Genomic DNA, 23,238 nt, shown 5'->3' with positions numbered 1-23,238 from the left:
CCCTAGTCCATCAGTAGTTCTAACAGAATGTTGTATACTCCTGGGGACTTGATATAACGTGTGAATTTTGATGTAAAATTACTAGTGATTTGCCATTCTGAGAATCTGTCACATTGCTCACCTCGTTGATTGATTACTGCCATCACCAATAATAAATCCTTGAAATGGCCTGGTGGTGACACTCTTCTTTTGCTTAAGAGGTGGTTGATCCTTACTGCTTCTGCTGGTTTAATTGATACTATTGTTGATGGTACCAGTGGTGTAGCCTGTTCTGCTTCCAATGAAGGTGATGATTTCTGTGCTGCAGAAGACACATTTGAATCAGATACCCGATGGAGGAGGCAAAAAGGCTCAGTTTTCTTGAATCTGCCTAATGAACTGAGGAAGTCTCACGTCTTACCACCTAATGGTCTTTCCCTTGCTATTTAGATGTTATCCAGGGAATCTACACACAATGAATGTGAGCTCTTGAATGCTCAGCAAATCTTTTCAAACTGTCTATTGGCCTTAGTGATTGCTTCATTCACAATGGAAGTGCTTTTAAGATCATGTCTGTGGGGAATCCGAATGACAGTTAGTTACTGGCATTCTTACTGTAGAGCTCAAAAGTTCTTTCAAATTGTTAATGGCTTTGGATAATTCATTCTTGTAAACATCTTTAGTGCCTCCAATCATTACTGTATGTTGTAATCAACCCAAACATACATTCAGCAACAGAAGAAGTGGTAAATAATGTTCTTGGAAGCATTGTTGATCTGTTTTCTGTGAATGGTCTCACTCTCAATTTCAAAAAGAAAGAACATATTCAGTTCTGCATATCTAGAGGTACTACCCCAATGATAAGTCTAACACATGGTGCAGAAATGATAACTATAGTTGAAACACCAAAATTTTTAGGTGTCCCTATTTATGGAATTTAAACTGGAAAAAACAGTTATTGGAACTCCTAAAACAACTAACTTCAGCCACATCTGCACTTTGACTATTGCAAATCTTGGCAAGAGACAAATCAGTAACTTGACATATTCAGTGTTTTTTCATTCAATAATTTCATATGAAATAATGTTCTGGGGTAGCTCAACTTTAAGAAGTAAAGTGTTCATTGCTCAGAAATGTGCTGTAAGAATAATATGTGGTGCTCACCCTTGATCATTGTGTACACATCTGATTAAGGAGTTAGGCATTTTTACCACTGCTTAAAAGAGTATTTATTCCCTCATGAAATTTGTTGTAAATAATTTACTGCAGTTCAAAAGGAACAGTTATGTACATAATTACAATACCAGAAGAAAAAATAGCGTTCATTACTCCACAATAAGTTTGTCATTGGCACAAAAAGGGGTGTACAACACAACCACCAATATTTTTGAACATCTACACATGACATAAAATTTTTAATAGACAATAAAGCTAAATTTGGAGTCAAACTGGAAAAATTTCTTCTTGATAACTACTCCTCTTCTGTAGATGAATTTCTAATTTCGTGATGTGTAAAAGATGATGAGTAGGAATTATTAACTCATAAAACTATGGTAATATTATTTTAATGTAGATGATCAGCACATATCCATATTTATGTATGAATGTGTATTATTAATGTGAATGTGAATATGATTAATCATGCAAATGAAAGTAACAAACTAACTAACTCTGATTTATTGGCACTTATATATGACCAGTTGCTTAGATGAAGTGCCAATATTAGTATGTACCTTACCATAAATTAGTCTCTAAATATGACAAGAAAGTGTTTATACATAAAATTTATAACTATTATTTTGTTACTAGAACTCTGGACCACAGAGCTCAGAATCTCCTGGAAGTCCTGAGGAATGTGAAGAAGTTATAGCTTGTGAGGAAGAGCCAGCTTTTTACCCACCCCATCCTCCTGCATATGTCTACCCAGGCTATATGTTTGGGCCCCCTGTGTTCAGTATGAATGGTAAGCTTTTTATCATATTTTGCATTTGTACTGAAATTACAGTTCTTAAAATGTCAAAGGTCCAAACTATTTTCTAAGAAAAGTCTTCTCTATCGAAAAACGCATTAGAGTGTTGTGTGATAATAAGTCAGATTTAAATTTATGTACAGTAAACTTGAGATAAGAAGTTATCATTACAAGGCTATGGTGTAATGTGAGGTAATAATTAGTATCATTGTAATGCCACTCATAAATGTAAGCCATTAAGACTGACAGAAATATTTATTCTCTTTCCCTTGTTCAAGGTTAAGAAGAACATTCTATAACAATTATCTGACGGCTAGACTTCAGGTGTTCCACCATAAATACATATGCATACAAATATTTTCTGAATTTATTAGTGCTAGTTTCAGCAATACACTCCTTCTAGTGTAATGTTCAGCCAGTGGGAAGGAGGAGGAAAAGAGAACTACTAGGGAAGGAAAGAGCAAACATTACCAACAAATCATTGCAGTAGGTCACGTAAAAGATTCAACTCAAAAGAACATAAGTTATATTTCCTAGATCATTAATTTTATTACTTTGAGAAATAAAAACACATAACATAGAAAACAATGAAATCTAACAAAAACTGTAAAAATACCAATAATTGAAGTTAACTTGTGTCACTTTCATGGGCATACAAGTGATTGATACCTTAATTTGCAAGCAAGATTATAATGGTAAGTTTCCCCATGCCTACAGCATCTTCATGACAATGAGTCATTACAGAAAAGCACAGAGCACTGTACCAAAGTCATATGAAACCACAAGCAATAGGTGAAAAAGGAGGCATTGTTATCTTCTTTGCATGTTAGACACTAGTAATAGTATCTAGTTTTTATTAATTCATGTTTTTAGTGCCTGTCACAAAAAAATCTTCAAGGGTGTAGAACAAATCAGATTATATGGTGTCTATTCTTAAATTAATCTATGACTGGCTATCAAAAACGAAAAAAGAAATTATTTTTCTATATTTCATCTGTACTTACATGTTGACATTACTTCTTCATTTAATCACAACCTGAATTCAAATTTTGTCATACCATGACACCAGGTGCTTCATCCCTTCATCAAAGAGTTATGCCAGGTAGTGCTTTAGCCAGTTATTGACAGCATCCTTGAGTTTATTATCAGTTTAATGAAGAGATGAAAGTTGGTTGGTGATAAGTCTGGAAAAATTAAAAGACTGTGCACCTAGTTCACTTCTTTCCCTGCAGCTGATTGAAATTTTCAGATTGAAATATAATGATGTGATACTCGAATATGAACAGAAATATGGAAAAGTAGTCCACAAATAAGGTACACATGATTGGCTTCCTTACTCATAAAATACCAACTAAACACTGTAATATTTTACAGTCATACACATGTTGTGACCTTAATGCTCTGCTATTTATGGAATTGTTTACATCAGGCACATACATTTTCATTTCTGATAGTTCCTTATGGAGAGAATGAGATTTTCACTCTGCAGCAGAGTGTGCACTGATATGAAACTTCCTGGCAGATTAAAACTGTGTGCCGGACCGAGACTCGAGCTCGGGACCTTTGCCTTTTGCGGGCATGTGCTCTACCAACTGAGCTACCCAAGCATGACTCACGCCCCATCCTCACAGCTTTACTTCTGCCAGTATCTCGTCTCCTACCTTCCAAACTTAACAGAATCTCTCCTGCAAAACCTGCAGAACTAGCACTCCTGAAAGAAAGGATATTGCGGAGACATGGCTTAGCCACAGCCTGGGAGATGTTTCCAGAATGAGATTTTCACTTTGCAGTGGAGTGTGTGCTGATATGAAACTTCCTGGCAAATTAAAACTGTGTGCCGGACCGAGACTCAAACTCGGGACTTTTGCCTTTCGCTGGCAAGTGCTCTACCAACTGAGCTACCCAAGCACGACTCATGCCCCGTCCTTTCTTTCAGGAGTGCTAGTTCTGCAGAGTTCACAGGAGAGCTTCTGTAAAGTTTGTAAGGTACGAGACAAGATACTGGCAGAAGTAAAGCTGTGAGGATGGGGCGTGAGCTGTGCTTGGGTAGCTCAGTTGGTAGAGCACTTGCCCATGAAAGGCAAAGGTCCCGAGTTCAAGTCTTGGTCCGGCACACAGTTTTAATCTGCCAGGAAGTTTCAGATCCTTATGGAATTTTCTATTTATTTTTTATTATTAGATATGTTACTTATTAAATTGAAGAAATTTTTTGTACTGCTGCTTATTACTGTTTACCACTATTGTTGCACCATGTACAGTTTTGTTATTTTTCTGATGCAGCTTCATTTGAACTAATCATATTTCATCCTTTTCATTACCTTTTGTGTACCACTGACTACAGGTTTCAACAGAACTTAAATCCTTATTACTGTTTGTCAGTTAAAGATGTACAAATGAAGGAGGGTTATGTAAAATTGTTTCAGGTCTCACAATTCAAGGAGGTCCTCCACAGCCTCCACCTACAGAAGTAATTTCTGTGAAGCATCACAAAAAAAAGCGCCGAAGGAGAAGACATCAAGGAACTGTAAGAAATATTTTAAATCATTACAGTGGAAGTCCCTTGTATTTTAGCTTAAAGTGGCATTGAATTATAGGAGCACTCATACTACAAAAATAACATGTTATCAGATACTGTTCAGCAAACATTGACTTTACTAGCACAACCAATACAGAAGCACATGTGAATCATCAGCAGTTGCCAACCATAAACAAAATCAAAGAAGAGGTTTTATACAGATGCACTGCAAAGAGTGCACTGTCTCAATTACCGATTGTATCACTCTCACACAAACCCCTTCCTAAAGTGCAGAGCAACAGAGATATCAGGGTACTTGAATTTGACCTTGTGGATAGCCAGTCAAGGTAGACAATGCCTACAGTCCCATGGAACAGCTGACCAGAGATGCTGGGCTCACAGTTCCTGTCACAGGAGCACTTGAGGACATTGGGGAAGTGTTGAAAGATGTCAAAAGCACCCAAGCAGATTTATCCACTTGATGGAAACATTGATTCATTTTCCCTGGAGAAGAATGTCCATTCTGTGTGTGTCACATTGTTAAATGGGGTACAGGCCACCATATGGAGGATGTAGATTGCCCACAAGGAGCATGAAATATGAACAATTTTTGACAGATTTGTGTCTAAAAACTGAGTGAGTGCGATGCTGCAACAATGGATTAGTATGAAGCTTTGCAGTGTGTTTACAGAGCTGTTGCATATGGTTGGATAAATTTACCTTGTCAGAAAGTGGAGTGGGTGCTAGAAATTCTGCTGGGATGTGTAGTGGTTCTCTGCTGACAAGCAACCAATGTCAGTCTTCAGTACAGTACATGGACCTAACAACATCAGTGGCAATGTGTGCTTCCAGAAATCTTGTTTGCAGATCAGTGTGACTTTAAGGTTTGCTGCCGCCTTTCCACCACACCATTACTTGCCGGCTGGTAGCTTGTGGTTCAATGGTGCTGAAAGCCACATGACTTCAACAGTTCCTGGAAAAGTGATGATTCATATTGATGCTCCTGGCCAGTGGTAATGGAAAAGGGCCGCCTGAGCTATGCCACTCAAGTTCCAGTAAGTGCCCATGTCATTGTCTCCATGGAAATATTGATCGGGATGGCCTCTGCGAACTGAGTGCAATGATCCAGTGCCATAAATAAGTACCTATAACCCTCATAAGGGGAAAGGGCCTGACCAAATCAATGTGGAAATACCTGAATCACTCTGTTGATGTTGGGAATTGTCCCACTTTGCTGCATTGGCACTGGGTACAAGTGCATGCCCAAGCCTGTGAGCCTTTCTTGATTGAAGGCCACACACAAAACAGTCCATCACCAGTTTCACTGTGGAGTTCGTTCTAGGATATTCCAGGTTGTGGATGCAATGGAAACTTGGGTGTAATGTACAGTCATAGTCCAGGCATCACACTATATTTTAGCTGTGCTGCATGATGCTTCCAGTAGTTGTAAACACAGGCTGGATGAATCAGTTAACATTCTCTGTAGCTGTGAGTCAGAAAGCTGGGCACTGGCAGTTACTATACATTTCAACGCGATGTTCAGTCCACTAATGTGTGAGAAATAGTCTGCCACAACATTGTCAGCTCTGTGGGTGTGATGGATGACCATAATAAACTGGCATATGTACTCAATATGGTGAGGAGCACTTGTCATTGACTTTCTGGAAAGCTGCTGCAATGGGTTTGTGGTGAGTGAAAATAGTGACAGGTCTGGCCTCTATAAAGGGGTGTAAATGTTTGATGCTCTCATACATTGTGAGGAGTTCCAGCAAATTTGAGTGAACTGTAATCTCTGTCAGAAAAATGCTTCAGGGTGGGATGTGCAAGGGGCACCACATCAGCTGGGCAGTTTTGCAGTTCCTAAAGGCAGAATTTATGTTGTTTTCCACAGAAGGAGGCATTTGCCACTTCTGACATCTGCAGTTAATGTGTTGGTTAGAGGTGTCCAAATGGCAGCAGTTCAGGGAAGATGGCAATGATAAAAGTTTACCATTCTGAGAAACTTCCTGAGTTCTTTGTAGTTCTGAGATTGAGAGAAAGAACATAACATCTCCAACTTCTCCAGTAAAGGGGAGATGCCTTGGACCAACACTCTGTAGCCAAGGAAAGTTAAAACTAGTTCACTGAGCATACAGTTTCCTTCATTCAGCATGCCTCCATGGGTACTTAGCCTGCTTTGCACTTCATTCAGATGTTTGTCACTGTCTCTGGCATTTTCTGATAGTACCAAAATGTCATCAAGAGAAGCAAATCAGTGAGCTGGCCTACACCAGACAGAAAACACTGCCAAGTCTGGGTAGCATTTTTAAACCCAAACAGCCTAATCAAAAATTCAAAGTGGGGTAATAATTGCAGTCTTTGATATGTCTGGCTTTGCCATAGATACCTGATTGTAACTTTTATGAAAATCTGACTCACTGAAAACTTTTCTGCTGATCAGTGAATTTGTGAAATCCTGGATGTATGACATGGGGTATCTGTCTGGAATGGTTCTGGCATTCAATGCCTGATAGTTGCCACATGGATACAATGAGCCTTTTTTTTATGCATGAGGTGTAGAGTAGAGGACAATAGGTTTCAGATGGGTGCATGACACCTTTTTGTAATATCTTGTAGAAGACAGCCTTGGTCTCATGTAGATGGTCAGGCACTATTTTGTGATCACATGAAGAAACTGGCAGATTTGCCATATGTGGTGTACCATTTTGTGTCTGGTCACACCCCTATCTGTCATAGGTCATAGTGGCTTGGAAGCTATAGCAGAGGGTGAAGAAATAACTCCTCTCTGTTCTGCTATGATCCATTCTGTCAAGATTTGAGCAGCCTGAAGGTTGGACACAATTTAAAAAATAGTAGCTTCCACAACTTTGTTCTGTTGATATAATTCATTCGTTTCACAACTATTTGCTTCAGCCTTCTCCTCCAAGTTAAGGATAACTGATTCCAGGTTCTTGTGATACTGCTCCCACCAGATTCTGTCATCTGTAGGATAGGCTTGTGAGGTTGTCTTTCCTGCTGTCGATGCAGGATGTCAATTGTCCTTTGACTCTGGGAATAATCAGTCCATTGGCTGTATGAACAAGGCGGGCATTGTGCAGTGCAAGTACACAATCAAAACGTTTATCATAAGGATATTGGCACTTAGAATGGGTTGGTCAGTGTTGGCAAGCACAAAGGTAGAGAAACAAAATTAGATTTATATATTAATACCTTCAGCTGCTGATGGGGATTGATATATATTAAACGGGACAGGTAAAAATATGTGCCCTGAGTGGGGCTTGAACCCGGGATCTCCTGCTTATATGGCAGACGCTCTACCCATCTGAGCCACAGAGGGCACAGAGGACAGCGCGACTGCAGGGAATATCTCATGCACGCCTCCCACAAGACCCACATTCTCACCTTATGTGTCCACACACTACATTCGTAGTGTCCCTACCCAACACACTCATTACTCATGGAAGACATTCTTACCAAGTCCCGTAAGAGTTCAGGTAATATATGTGCATCCGCACAAAAGAGGTCATGACTGGTATTGCCAGGACTACACTCATGCTCATAAATTAGGGATAATTGCAGAATGTGGTGCCACACAATGTGGCACTACACAAAACTGGTGCTAATAGCATAGCCACATAGGAAACAAACACGACACAGATCTCACAGATCTGTATGTCCACGGTATTGGTGATAAGTTCAGAAAACCATCTCAAGACGCATGTGCTACAAAACACCACTGTTTCCTGCGCATGTATGGGATATGATCACCATGCACTCGTACACTGGCTGCAAAATGGGTTGGCATACTCTGGATCAGATGGTTGTGCAGATGCTGGGGTATAGCCTCCCATTCTCACACCAGTGCCTGTCGGAGCTCCTGAAGTGTCGTAGGGATTTGATGACGTGCAGTGATACGTTGACCAAGAGCATCCCAGACGTGCTCGATGGGGTTTAGGTATGGAGAACAGGCAGGCCACTCCATTCACCTGATATCTTCTGTACTCCTCCATGATGGGAGTTTGGAGGGGCTGTGCGTTATCATCCATCGGGAGGAAGGTGGGACCCACTGCACCCCTGAAAAGGTGGACATACTGGTGCAAAATGACGTCCCTATACACCTGACCTGTTACAGTTCCTCTGTCAAAGACATGCTAGGGTGTAAGTGCACCAATCATAATCCCACCCCACACCATCAAACCACGACCTCCATACAGGTCCCTTTCAAGGGCATTAAAGGGTTGGTATCTGGTTCCTGGTTCATGCTAGATGGAAACCCAGTGAGAATCACTGTTCAGACTATACCTGGACTTGTCCGTGAACATAATCTGGGACCACTGTTCCAATGACCATGTACTGTGTTCTTGACACCAGGCTTTAAGGGCTCTCTTTTGACCAGGGGTCAGTGGAATGCACCTTGCAGGTCTCCGGGTGAATAAACCATGTTCATTCAGTCATCTGTAGACTGTGTGTCTGGAGACAACTGTTCCAGTGGCTGTGTAAGGTCTCAAGCAAGGCTACCTGCAGTACTCCGTGGCCATCTGCAGGCACTGATGGTGATATATCAGTCTTCTTGTGGTGCTGTACACTGTGGGTGTCCCATACTGTAGCGTCTGGACATGTTTCCTGTCTGCTGGAATCATTGCCATAATCTTGAGATCACACTTTGTGGCACATGGAGGGCCCATGCTACCACCTGCTGTGTTTGACCAGCCTCCAGTCACCCTAGTATTTTACCCCTCATAACGTCATCAATATGTGTTCTTTGAGCCATTCTCAACACACAGTCACCAATAACACGGCTGAAAATGTCTGCACACTTACTTGCTGCACCGTCCTCTGACATGCACCAGCACACCTCTGCATATGGGGACTGCTGCCAGAACCACAGTGCGATGACCACAGATCAGTTGCACTGCATGGGCATACCTCGAGGTGATTTAAACCCACAAACTGTCCACCAGAGCATTGTTTCACCATGTATCAGCATTATCCTTAATTTATGAGCATGAGTGTATATACTTATATGGATATGGTATCTGAAGGTATTAATATGTAATTCTAATTTCGTTCTAGACAGCTGCATGTCATCAATGGTTTCTGTCCTTTTGGACATGTCCGAAAGAACAGACACCATATCCATATAAGAATATAGTTCTGGAAATACCAGCCATGACCTTCGTCTTCTGTGCGGATGCTCACATATTGCCCAAACTCTTACGGGACTTGGTAAGAATGTCTTCCAAAAATAATGAGTGTGTTGGGTAGGGACACTTCGAATGTAGTGTGTGGACATATACAGTGAGAATGTGGATCTCGTGGGAGACGTGCATGAGATAGTCCCTGCAGTCGCACTGTCCTGTGTGCCCTCTGTGGCTCAGATGGATAGAGCATCTGCCATGTAAGCAGGATATCTCGTGTTCGAGTCCCGGTCAGGGCACACATTTTCACCTGTCCCTGTTGATACATATCAATGCCCATCAGCAGCTGAAGGTATTAATATATAATTCTAGTTTCATTCTAGATGGCTGCAGGTCATCAATGGTGTCTATTTTTTTGGACATGTCCAAAAGAACAGACACCATATCCATATAAGTACAAAGGTAGAGAGTTCATGGTCAAACACCATTGTTTTTAGTCCATATGTTTGTATGGCAGTGTGACTGAATGCTTTCAAGGGAGCTGTGCCGGTGTATTTGGCATCTGGGAAGTCTCTAACAGGCAATGTGCTGACATCTGACCCAGTGTTGACTATAAACATCAGCCCTGTAGAGTGATCATAAATAAACAGTTTTCATGATGCTGCATGTCTGACAGTTGCTGGGGAAGTCAACTCGCATACTGTAGCATCATTTTTAGTTGTTCACAGCTCGTGTCTTCCAACACCAACCCGTGGAGGTAGACGCTGCTTGTACACTGCTGGGAAAAAAAAATTAGTACTCCCTTTTACAGGTTTCCATTTCACTTAAGATTTATTGTTGCATCAGTGCATATGGAATATGTGAAATGATTGCATTTACAGATCAATAGCACAAGCAGTTCTTGGGCATCAGGTGTTGACCCAGGCTGAAACACCCATATTAGCGCATAGTGTAGCATTCATGGGCAGCAATGCAGGCACTGACTCTGGCATCCACTGAAGCATGTAGATAGCAAATTCTGTCCTGGGATACATTATAACACACCTGCTCAACCTCTTCCTGTAATTCTATAAGAGTTAAGGACTGAAGAGTCACATGAATCACTTCTTGTCCCATCAGCACTCACCAGGTCTACGTCATAAGGGCAAACGACCATCACTTGCATGCAGGCAGAATCTGCTTTCATTGCTGAAGGCCTCAACGTGCCATTACATCTTCCAAGTGATCCCCTGACAACACCAGTCAAGCTGTGCACATCGATGCTGTGGCATGAGTGGAAGATGAGCTAGATATGTGCATGCCCATAGTCTCACTGCTAATAACCAGTTCACAGCTGTTCATGTTGATATGTCTGGGATCACAAGCCCTCAAATCTAAGCTGTGAAAGCTATATGATCTGCCATTGCTGCCCCAACAATGCTACAATCCTGGTGGGCATCTGTGCTGTGTAGATGTCAAGAACTTTGTCTACAGGTGTAGAATGTTGCCATGACCAGTGATACCAGCATCATTGCACAAGTGATGCAGCACATCCAACGTTTGTGGCAACTCTCCAAAAGGACCATCTTGCCATGCAGAAGGCCACAATTTGTTTTAAACTCACTCAGGTGGCTGTAGGAAGCATGAGAGCATATCTGTGGCATAGTTGTCTGCTTGCTTGTCACATTTGCACCACACAAAGCCTTCTGGCTATGAGCATTCCCTATTAAAGGGGAGTCTGGTAGTTATTCCACTATGCTATCTGTTGGTGGATGATGTTGAAACCATTGTCAGTGGCATATGCTGTCATCAGAATAAAATCAGCATCGTCTTTCCAGGTGTACTATTTTTTTTCCCCTTGGCAGCATAGCTGCCATGATCTGTTGTGTCTAAAATAGATCTTGAGAGTCATTTGGAGGAGAACATGTAACTTTACAGTTCATAGCTTGAAAACCAAAAAGCCTGTGGAATCAGCAAAATCCTGTTGGGTTGGTTTCATGACATCCTAGTTGTGGTGGGTGGTCAGTTTGTATGGTCAAGCCATCTGCCATTGTGTTTCACAGTTCCAGTATCTGAGTTGTTTAGTCAGCTTCTTCATGGAAGCATAGAGAGATCAGAAATCCTCAGTGAAGCTTGGTGGTTGATGGTCAGTTGTGGCAGTGCTTCTTGGCAGCTCCATGTCAGCTGCGTCTGGCAATACTCAGTGCTCTTCATGGTTGTGGCAGCATTTGAGTCCATCAGGCCATGTGCTCTATCAGCCACTTGCAGAAACTTACATAATGGCTGACTTTAATGTGCAGTTAAGGTTGAATGCAAATGCAGAAGTAAATATTGCTGCTAAATGTGTAACAGCAGAACATCCGAAAGAATGCTGTAATCAATGATAGCACATAAGTGTCACCAAAAGCAACCAGTTAATGCACTGCTAGTGGTAAAGAAGCTGTGTTGGTCACTGACCTGATGGCTTCTTGCAGAGAGAGGTCAACACAACTTTGAGGGTGCTATAGTCTTGCAGTGGGGGAGGGAGAGTACAGCAGATATGTTAAACAATGTGTAAAATAATGTCCAAGACCACCATAGAAGCACATTGATCGAAGCTGTAGATCAACAACATAAATTACTCAAATTCATCATATATTTGCTGTTGTATAAAAATATTCTCCACAATAGCAAACCAAATATTTGGCTGTTTGAGTATGAATAGTGGTACCTGGATTTGTAATTGCCACATTGGTAGGGCAGGAGAGCTGTTGAGCGGAAAGTTTATAGCTCATGTGATCGGTACCAGCACACATGATTGAACTGGGAGTATGTTCAACTTCGGTTTGATGTCACACTATCCTGCTGTCTTGTTGTGCAAAACAACAACCTATGGCAGTGGCACTGAATCTGATGGCACAACTGGCATGAGTGATCCCATGATATCACAACTGATATCAGCATGAGGTGCATAATTCCATGGCAGCAGTGACATAGAGGGGTGTTGTAGAATGTCAGTCTCATTCTTGATGCCATGGATTGCACTGTCAGTAGTGCACAATGGGTTATGCATGGGTGACATGCCAATATGTAACAAAGTGACCTATGGATTAATGAACTGTTGACTACCACATCACTTTAGTTCCAGGGTCACTGCTTATGAAGGACAACATAAACAACATGTACATGAATACTGTACACAAAAAATTGACTTTATTAGTGCAATTAATACAAAGCACATGTGAATCATCAGCGAATACCACAGAAAATGAAATCAAATAATGTAATTTTATAAAGATATGAGGGTTGTAACCTTAATAGTGGCAACTATTTATTTACAGCTCGTACAAAATAGATATGTGTTTCAAAGTTTTACTGACCTTCAAAGTAGTCATCAGCATTGTGTATAACCCATTGCCAGTGATGTGGAAGTCATAGGATACTCTCAGCAGTGCCAGTTGTGTTGACACCTCGAGCGGCGTGGTCTATTGCCTGACGAATTTGTAGCAGTTCTGAAGCGAATGTCGTGAAGTGTTTTCTTCAGTTTAGAAATCGAGTTGAACTCACGAGAGCTTAAGTCAGGACAGTGCAGTAGGTGGTATAGCACTCAGCAGCCTCATCAGTCAAACAAATCAGTAACAGCTTGCACTGTATGTGCTTGAGCATTGTCCTGTAAAATGATAGTCAGGTCCTGCAGAAAGTTTCATCATTTCTGTCTCTAAGCTGGTTGTAGGTTGTGTTCCACAAATGAACAGCATAGAGACAGAAGTGATGACAGTTTTTGCAGGACCTGACTGTCATTTTGCAGGACAGTGCTCAAGCACATACAGTGCAAGCTGTTACTGAAGTGTTTAACTGATGGGGCTGCACTCCCCTAACTTAAGCCCTAATACATTCAACTTGATTTCTAAACTGAAGGAAACACTTCATGGCATTCACTTCAGAGCTGCTACAAATTTGTCGGACAATAGACCGCACTGCTCGAAATCTCAACACAACTGGCACTGCTAAGAGTAACCCACGACTTACACATCACTGTTGACAGGCTATACACAATGCTGGTGACTACTCTGAAGGTCAGTAAAACTTGAAACATGTTCTGCTTTGTACAAGCTGTAAATAAATAGTTGCCACTATTAAAGTTGCAACTCTCGTATGCTGTGAACAGTGCACTGTTGATTATCACTTGTGTTACTCCCACAGAATAAATTTTCTCATAAAATTTTATTACTATTCCATACTAATTTTACACAATAAAGAAATAAAAACATATTTTTACTAAAGAACATGGAATGAGGGCTAATAATGGTGAAGGAAAAGTTGCAAATAAATTATTTTACTTTCATTCAAAAATGCTTCTTAAACTGAAAACAAGTCTCTACTTCTGTGTAGTCTTCTTCTGTTGCATAAAAGTAGTGTTGTAAGCAGTGCACCTCACTTCTACTGTTGAGGTTCCTGTTATAGGCAGACTAAACTTGAAAGCTGATGTGGTGAGCAAATATTAAAAAAAAAGTCTACATCTTGGACCAAGTCCAAGATACTCTTGTCACAATCTACATGTATTGCCACACTCGGAAAACCACATGGAATGCATGGCAGAAGGTGCTTGTTATTGTACTAGTTATCAGGGCTTCTTCCTATTCCATTCATATATGGAACCAAAATGAATTCCCCTGTGTATGCTGTAATTAATCTGGTCTTGTCCTTACAACCCCATGGGAGTGATGCAGAGATGTTGTAGTTCATTCCTAGAGTCATCATGTAAAGCTAGTTCTAGAAACTTTGTAAGTAGACTTTCTTGGAATACTTTGCTTCTGTCTTCAGGCATATGCCAATTCAGTATCTTCAGCATATCTGTGACACTCTCCCATGGATCAGACTAACCTATACCCTGTGTGCTGCCCTTTTTTGTATTCATTCGATATCTCCTGTTAGTCCTACTTGGTATGAGTCCCATACACTTCAGCAGTATTCTAAGATAGGTCACACAAGAGACTTCCAAGCAATTTCTTTTGTAGACTGATTTTATCTCCCTACTCTTCTATCGATAAACCAAAATTTTCCACCTGCTTTATCTACGACTGAGCCTATGTTGTCATTCCACTGCATATCCCCACAAAGTGTTACACCCAGGTATTTGCATGAGTTGGCTACTGTAGCAATAGAATACTATGTTTCCAGTTACAAAACTGCTTATTATTACTTTGATCATAAAATATGAGAGAAACATGAGACTCGAGAAGGTTAACCACTATGGACAAGCATTTTCTGGAATGAAAGCTTAGCAAAATATGTGTTTTGAAAGCATATCAGTTTCATTCCTTCCCATATCATCATTGTATTCAGTGCAGACTATTCATATGCTGCATTAATGGCAGAAAGCAACTTTACCCTGACACAGTTGATGTTTCGTAAATGTCATTACTTCTACATGTAAGCACTATGAACAATTAATAGTGTGTAGTGAGACTAGCAAGTACCTATAACAAGTCATGTGATTCATTGTCCATTAATGAGGTGAATGGTTATTGAGGGATCATCTGTTTGCTACAATGTATTTGTCCCTTCCCCCCTCCCCTGTACCATGGACCTTGTCATGGTGGGGTGGCTTTTGTACCTCAACAATACGGACAACCATACCATAGGTGCAACCACAGTGGAGGGGATATCTGTTGAGAAGCCAGACAAATGTGTGGTTCCTGAAGAGGGCAGCAGCCTTCTCAGTAGTTGCAGGGGAAACAGTCTGGTTGATTGACTGATCTGCCCTTGTAACAGCACAGTCTGGGTGATTGGACATGCTAATAACTGAAAGCAAGAGGAAACTACTACCGTAAATTTCCACTATATGGTTAGATGTTGATGGCCTCCTCTTGGGTAAAATATTCCAGACGTAAAATAGTCCTTTATATGGATCTCTTGGTGGGGACAACTCAGGAGTATGTTAGCAGGAGAAACAAAACAGACATTTTATGGGTTGGAGCATGGAATTTTAGATCCCATAATTTGGCAGACAGGTTAGAAAATTTAAAAAGGGAAATGAACAGGCTGAAGTTACAACAATACTATGAAAAGGACAGAGTGCTACTCACAGAGGAGTAAAATATTCCAGACGTAAAATAGTCCTTTATATGGATCTCTTGGTGGGGACAACTCAGGAGTATGTTAGCAGGAGAAACAAAACAGACATTGTATGGGTTGGAGCATGGAATTTTAGATCCCATAATTTGGCAGACAGGTTAGAAAATTTAAAAAGGGAAATGAACAGGCTGAAGTTACAACAATACTATGAAAAGGACAGAGTGCTACTCACAGAGGAGACACTGAATCACAGACAGGCATAACAAAAAGGCTGCCAGACATTTTAGCTCTTGGCCAAAAGGCCTTCTTCTGCAGCAAAAAACACAGATTCTCTCAAGCACAACTTACATGCACATGACCACTGTCTCTGGCTATTGTAGCTGGACTGTGCCTTAACTATGCTTGATGGGAGCATCAATCCAGTGGTGGGGGTAAGGAGAAGGCATGGGCTGGTGATGGGGAAATTGCAGGGTGGGGAGGGCGAAGGCATAGTGATGTTTGTGGGAGTACTCAGGGATGCAGTGGTGACAGGATAGGGGCTGCTAGGTTGCAGTCTTGAGGGGGGGGGGGGGAATGGGGGAGAGGAGGCAGTATTGGTGGAACAGTAGGCTGTGTTGTGCTGGAGTGGGAGCAGAGAAGGGGATCGACAAGAGGAAGACAGGGACTAGAGAAGGTTGAAGCCAAGAGGTTAAGGGAACGTAGGATATATTGCGACAGAAATTCCACCTGTGCTGGTGTTGGTAGGAAGGATCCTGAAGGTGCAAGTTGTGAATCAGTCATTGAAGAAAAGCACATTATGTTGGGCAGCATCTTCAGCAACTGGATAGTCCAGGTATCACCCAGTCACAGTTTGTTGGTGACCATTCATGCAGACAGCCAGCTTGTTAGTGATCATTCCTACATAGAATGCAGTACAGTGGTTGGAGCTTACTTTGTAGATCACACAACTGATTTCACAAGTAGTCCTGCCTTTGATGGGACAGGAGATGCCAGTGATTGGACTGGAGTAGGTGGTAGTGGGAGGATGTATGGAACAGGTCTTGCACCTAGGTCTATTGCAGAGATATGAGCCACAAAACAAGAGGGTTGTGAGCAGGGGTGGTGTAGGAATGTACAGAATATTCTGCAGCTTTAGTGGGCAGTGGAATGCCACTATGGGAGGTTTGCAAAGGACAGAAGGTAGGACATTCTTCATTTCAGAGCATAAAAAGAGGTAGTCAGAACTCTGTTGGAGAATGTGATTCAGTAGCTCCAGTCCTGAGCAGTACTAAGTTACAATGGGAGTGCTCTGTTGTGGCCAGATGATGGGTATGTGGGAGGAGGTAGTTGGCTGGAGAGACAAGGCAAAGGAGAACTGTTTCTGTACAAGTTTGGGTGGCTAATTTTGGTCTGTGAAGGCCTCAGGGAGACCCTTGGTATAGACGCTAAAGGGGGGAGGGGGAGGATTGCGTACCATGGGTGATTTATCCTTATGGGATGGAAATTGATAGATGTGGTGTACATGTACAGACAAACAAATGACTACAATTTCAGACAAACTGGCTGATTTATTCAAGAGAAAAGAGCTTCACAAATTGAGCAAGTCAGTAGCCCATTGGTCCACTTCTGGCCCTCATGCAAGCCGTTATTCATCTTGAAACTGATTAATAGAGTTGTTGGGTGTCCTCCTGAAGGATATTGTGCCAAATTCTATCTAGTTGGTGTTTAGGTTGTCAAATCCAGCAACCTCACTGGCCTAAGTAGAATTTGGCAAGCACAAAGGCAAGCAGCAGAAAATTTTGTTAGGTGCAGGAGGGCATTATCTTGCTAAAATGTAAGCCCAGGAGAGCTTGCTATGAAGGGCAACAAAATGAGATGTAGAATATTGTCATCATGCCGCTGTGCTGTAAGGGTGCCATGGGTGACAACCAAAGGAATCCTGCTATGAAGTGGAATGGCCCCCCAGACCATCACTCCTGACTGTTGTGCCGTACATCCCACCACTGTTTTGGATGTTTCCAGACACATCTTGGCTGGTCATTGGGCTCAGCTCAAAGCAAGCCTCATCACTGAATGCAATTTTACTCCAGTCAATGAGATACCAGGCCATACACCACTGCAAACAGGCACTTTGGTGTATAGAAGTCAGTGGTAGTCAGTGCAAGGGGCACTGGGAGCTCATCCCCCCCCCCCTTTCTGTGAGCTGCCTATTAATAGTACTACTGGTTGCTGAAGCACCAGCTGAATGTCTGATGATAATGATGAATCAGGGGCTATGAGTGCCCCCATAACAACCACTCAGTCCTCACATTCTGTTGTCTCCCTTCGTCAACTGTTACCTTCTTGAAGCTATGTTCAGGCATGGTTGATGCAACTGCTGCTGACATCATTGAATAGTGGCATCACTCCTATTCAAATGTTGAATAATTCAATGATTACTCGAACCAGCTTCTTGAAGCCCAAATACACATCCTCCTGCAATGCTGACAACTGTGTATATTCTTCATGCTCCTGTCCGTGAGGTATAGTTACTATCCACCTGAGTACATGGACTGAAATTCAGAATCACTTGGTGCCCTGGTATCAAACTGTCCCCTGTTTACTATCCTTGCCAGCTGTGCAGTGAAACTGTGCTGCAGCATCACACATTCATCCAACAGCCACCAATTTGCAATTTCGCATTTTCCTTGTGTGAACATAAATTTGTGCCCTATCTCCATAACTTCTTTGAGGTGCATATTCTTTTTTTATTTTATTTATATATTTATTTATTGTCTTATAGCATATTTGCAGAGGGACTGTTCAATACTGTAGATGTGATGACCATGGGTGGCTAGGCTGTATGGAAGGGACTTCTCAGCACGGAAGATGACAGCTGTCAAAGTGGACATATTTCTGGTGTTTAGTAGCTTTGATTTGGACAGAGGTACTGATGTAACCATCCTTGAAGTGCAGGTCATCATCAAGGAAGCTGGCTTGTTGGGCTCATGAGTACCACGTGAAGTAAGTGGTGGAGAAGGTGTTGAGGTTATGGAGCAATGTGGACAGGTTTTCCTCACCCTCAGTCCAGATCATGAAGATGTCATCAGTGAACCTGAACCAGGTGAGGGGCTTGGGATTTTTGGGTGGCTATGAAGAATTAGGTACCCATTGCTGTACAATGTATTTGTTTGTTAGTGATATCTTCAAAGAAGTAACTGTGGGTGAGGACATAGTTGGTCATGCTTACCAGGAAGGAGGTCATAGGTTTGGAGTCAGTTTGGCACTGGAAAGTGTAGTGTTCAATAGCAGCAAGTCTATGGGCATTTGGGATGTCAGTGTAGAGGGAGCTGGCACCAACAGTGATCAGCAGGGCCAATGTCCATTCCTTGCCACTATTGAACCCTACCTTTCTCAGTGCTCATATGTCTCAAAACCTGCAATGTCCTTCCTCGTCAGCAAGACCGACTATATTCTCATCCACCATTATTCTCCTTTGAATGCAACACCCACAAACAAATCCATTTTAGAGTGATGGCCATCTGCACGGCACTATCATATGCCATTCTATTCTGGGAGATCTAGATGAATCCTTCCTAACCACCCAGAATCTCAAAACCCTCACCTCATTCAGATTCATTGATGATATCTTCATAACTGGGAGTGAAGATGGGGACAGCCTGTCTACATTCCTCCAGAACCTCAACACCTTCTCCACCTCTCACTTCCCCTGGTCCTTCTCAACCCAACAAGCCACCTTCCTTGATGCTAACCTCCACCTCAAGGATGGCTACATTAGTACCTCTGTCCAAATCAAACTTGTCAACCACCAGCAATACCTCTGCAATGACAGCTGTCATCCTCTCCACACCAAGAAGTCCGTACCACACAGCCTAGCCACTTGTGGTCATCCCATCTGCAGACATAAGCAGTCCCTCTCCTAATGTACCATGGGTCTCATGGAGGCCCCCACAGACTGATTTTTTTTAACCATGCAAACTTGTACAGAAACCGATCTCCTGTGCCTTGTCCCTCCAGTAATCCACCACCTCCCACATACTCACTGCCCAGCCACAAAGGAGTACTTCCCTCATGGCTTATTACCACTCAGCACTGGAATAACTGAATTGCACACTTCGCCAGGAACTCAATTGCTTCTGCCATGCACTGAAATGAGGAATATCCTACCCAGTATCCTTCCCAATACTTCCACAGTGATATTGCTCCACCCACCAAACCTACACAATATCCTTGTCCATCCCCGCTCCACCCCTGTCCCCAACCTCTTGTCTCAGTACTCATGTACTTGCACTAGACCTAGAAGCAGTACTTGTCCCATTCATCCTCCCACACCACTTACTCTACTTCCAGGCAGGCATCTCCTATCCCATCAATGGCTTGGCTACCTGTGAAAGCCATAATGTGATCTACAGATTAAGCTCCAACCACTATGCTGCTTTCTACATGGGCATGACAACTAACAAGCTGTCTCTCTGCATGAATGGCCACCAACAAACAGTGGCCAAGAGACACCTGGATCACACAGTTGCTGAACGTGCTGCCCAACACAACTTGCTTCTCTTCAATGACTGTTTGACAGTGTGTGACATTAGGGTCCTTCTTACCAATACCAGCACAAGTGCAAAATCTGCTTGCAGTATATCCTATGTTCCCCTAACCTCCATGGCTTCAAACTTTCCTAGTCCCTGTCCTCTACTTACCTGTCCCCTTCCCTGCTCCTACTCCAGCACAACACAGCCTTCTATTCCACCAGTGCACTCACTAGTCGTTTTCCCCTTCTCTATTTCTCTTTATTCACATCTGTATGCCCCCACCCTCAAACTTACCCTGTCCTGACCATGTCCCTGCAGGGTCCCACATACAGAACTAAGCCTTCTTTTACGCCACTCTGCTGTACCTCATCCCTGCCCCATGGCTCCTCCTTACCCCACCACCAGATTGCTGCTCCCATTGGGTACAGTTATGACTCAGTCCAGCAACTGTGGCCAGACACAGTGGTCATGTGACTGTGAGTGAGTTGTGCTTATGTGAATATGTCTGCGTTCTACTATAGAAGAAGGCCTTTTTCTGAAAGCTAAAATGTATAGCAGTCTTTTCATTGTGGCTGTCTGTGAATCAGTGTCTCTTCTACATGGCGAATAGCAATCCATCCTTTTCATTATGCTGTTGTTTTTCCATCCTGGGTTTTCCATTAATTGATAGGTTTTGAATTGGATATAGTGGGAATTAGGGAAGTATAATGACAAGAGGAACAGGCCTTCTGGTTAGGTCAGTACAGGATTATATATATAAAATCAAGCAGGAGTAATCAAGGAGTATATCTAATAATGAATAATAAAATAGGAATGCAGCTAAGCTACTGTGAACAGCTTAGTGAATGCATTTTCATAGCCAACACTTACTGCAGTAGCACAAGTTTATATGCCAACTAGCTGTGTAGATGATGAAGAAATTGAAGAAAAGTATAATGAGATGAAATAAATTATTCATGTAATTAAGAGAGATGAAAGCTTAATTATGTTGGGGACTGGAATTCAATAGTGGGAAAAGCAGGATGGGGAAAATGTTGGGTGGATATGGATTGGGGGAAAGGAATGAAAGAGGAAGCCTCTTGTTAAAATTTTGCACAGATTTTAGTTTAATCATCACAAACACTTGCTTCAAGAATCATGAAAGTGGGTTGTCTATGTGGAAGAGACCTGCAGAGACCAGAAGGTTACTGATTTATTGGTGAGACTTAGAGTTTGGAACCAGATTTCAAACTGCTGTATTAGCTTTAACCAGCAGAACTTTTGTCCTTCAAAGTCAAGGATCCATTGTATGCAACTATGTTATTTCTATCTTGTCCTGCTGCTATTGCTCCTGCTGTGGTGGTGGTAGCTCAACGTGTGCATTTCACTTTCTTGGAAACTTTGTAGCTTAAATAAGTATGCAATGCAAACTAAAATTATTTACTAACAATGGATATAAAAGTCATTACTACAGCCTTAAAGAACTAATTGAAAGGTGCTAAAACATTGCAAAAGAATACAGTTGGAAAGTAGCTTTGTAACGAAGAGCTTAATTTCATATTTCATAATTCTACAGTGAATATTACAATGTGATATCTTACCATTGATTCAGTTTTGTTGTTTTAGTCAAAACAGGGTTTCTAAATCAGCCTACATAATGTTTAATTTACAAAACTTTTTAGTAAATGTAAACATAAAAAGACAGCTGTTTTAACCAAAGGCATTCTGAGATACGTTTTCTCTGATTCTGAGTGGCCTGCATGCCATTTTTTCATCTTGCAGCACTTCTTGTCTGCCATTTTCTACAACAGAAGAAACCCCTGACTGCTGCTGCAACACTAAGGTACTCAGTCCTCTTTATAAAAGGTTCTGTCATTCTTGGCATATTTTTATAAGTACAACCATTCTATTTCTTGTTATTCATTTGGAGTCTTCTTTTTGCAACTTTATTTATTTTATCATGTGGTTTTGCCAGAAGGCAATTCCTATAAAGTCATTTCTCTTTTATTCCACAAGAAAGTGAAGTGAAGTTAATACATGTAATTACAGAATTTGTGAGTATCAGTAATTATTCTCTTTTTACTATATTCTGTCCTTTTCAATATTTTTATATGCCTGTGAACAAGGTAATGCCAAAGATCACTGCCTCTGTTTCTCAGCCATTATTGCACAGAATTTTGCAAACTCTTTGCATCTTCAAGGTAATGCTTCACTTAGTAGCCTGAACAGTTAGTAATTTAATGACATTAGAAGTGGATTGTAAGATAGATGAGGTAAGATTTCCCTTCCAAATTTCAGTGTCTCAGCAATGGTTTGTGCATTGTTTTGCATTAATATGCTCATGGGATGGAGCTTTTAATAGGCCAGCTCATTGAAGACAAGCTTAAATTTGTATATGGACTGCTTATGTATTGCACCAGATTGACTGTTTTCCTTTTCTCCATAAAAACCACCAGGAATTCACCATTCTTATCCCAAAAGACACTTTCCATGTCCTATCCTGTGGTGTGCACATTTTAAAATGTTTTTCTTGTTCTCTTGCATCATGTAATGCCATTTCATTGACTGCTCTTTCCACTCACATAGAAGGATGTGAACAGTCATCTCATTCTCCTCCCCATTCCAACATGAAGTTTATTAAGCACTTCCCAACTTTTGCAATTAAATCTGTCTCTTGGCACTCAACTGGCTAATCATACTGAGTTAAGATTGCAAATAATGTATGGTTTATGTAATTGGCAGTTGGATGGAACTTCACACAGTCATTTGGATTGTGTATGTGTTTCATACAAATATTGTTGTACTGCAATGTCTGTAACTTGTTATGTTAACAGAAATTATGATTTCACTCTAAGTGTCTTTTGATAATGATATTTGATATACTAACTTTGGTAATGTCTTAGAAAATGGCTTTGAGTGGTTAATGTTGGGTGAACTGTCCTGGCTTTCAAAGTTTGCTGTTGGATAAATGGTCCATATCAACTGTCAATCTCAAAGACATGATGTATCTGGATTACAGGATATTTCCAGTTGACAAACTTGAAAATAACTGTCTCACTTACGTGCTGCATTCCATAGAGACCATCATCAAGGAGGGCCCTCCACAATGTT

General features: G+C 41.5%; 1 protein-coding gene across 3 annotated transcripts in view; it reads left to right on the top strand.

Annotated features, from left to right (window-relative positions):
- LOC126183746 (uncharacterized) overlaps window positions 1-23,238 on the top strand; it is a 526,769-nt gene that overhangs the window by 482,982 nt on the left and 20,549 nt on the right. For all 3 annotated transcript variants that reach the window (XM_049925962.1, XM_049925961.1, XM_049925960.1), the window contains exons 6-7: window positions 1,789-1,942; window positions 4,372-4,472. In XM_049925962.1, coding sequence (XP_049781919.1) covers window positions 1,789-1,942; window positions 4,372-4,472 — 255 coding nt within the window. The remainder of the gene's footprint in view (window positions 1-1,788; window positions 1,943-4,371; window positions 4,473-23,238) is intronic.

This window comes from Schistocerca cancellata, chromosome 4, assembly GCF_023864275.1.
Source record: "Schistocerca cancellata isolate TAMUIC-IGC-003103 chromosome 4, iqSchCanc2.1, whole genome shotgun sequence".
In the NCBI taxonomy this organism is placed as follows: domain Eukaryota; kingdom Metazoa; phylum Arthropoda; class Insecta; order Orthoptera; family Acrididae; genus Schistocerca; species Schistocerca cancellata.
Note: the sequence above shows the minus strand (reverse complement) of the source record. Positions and strands in the feature narration are given on the sequence as shown.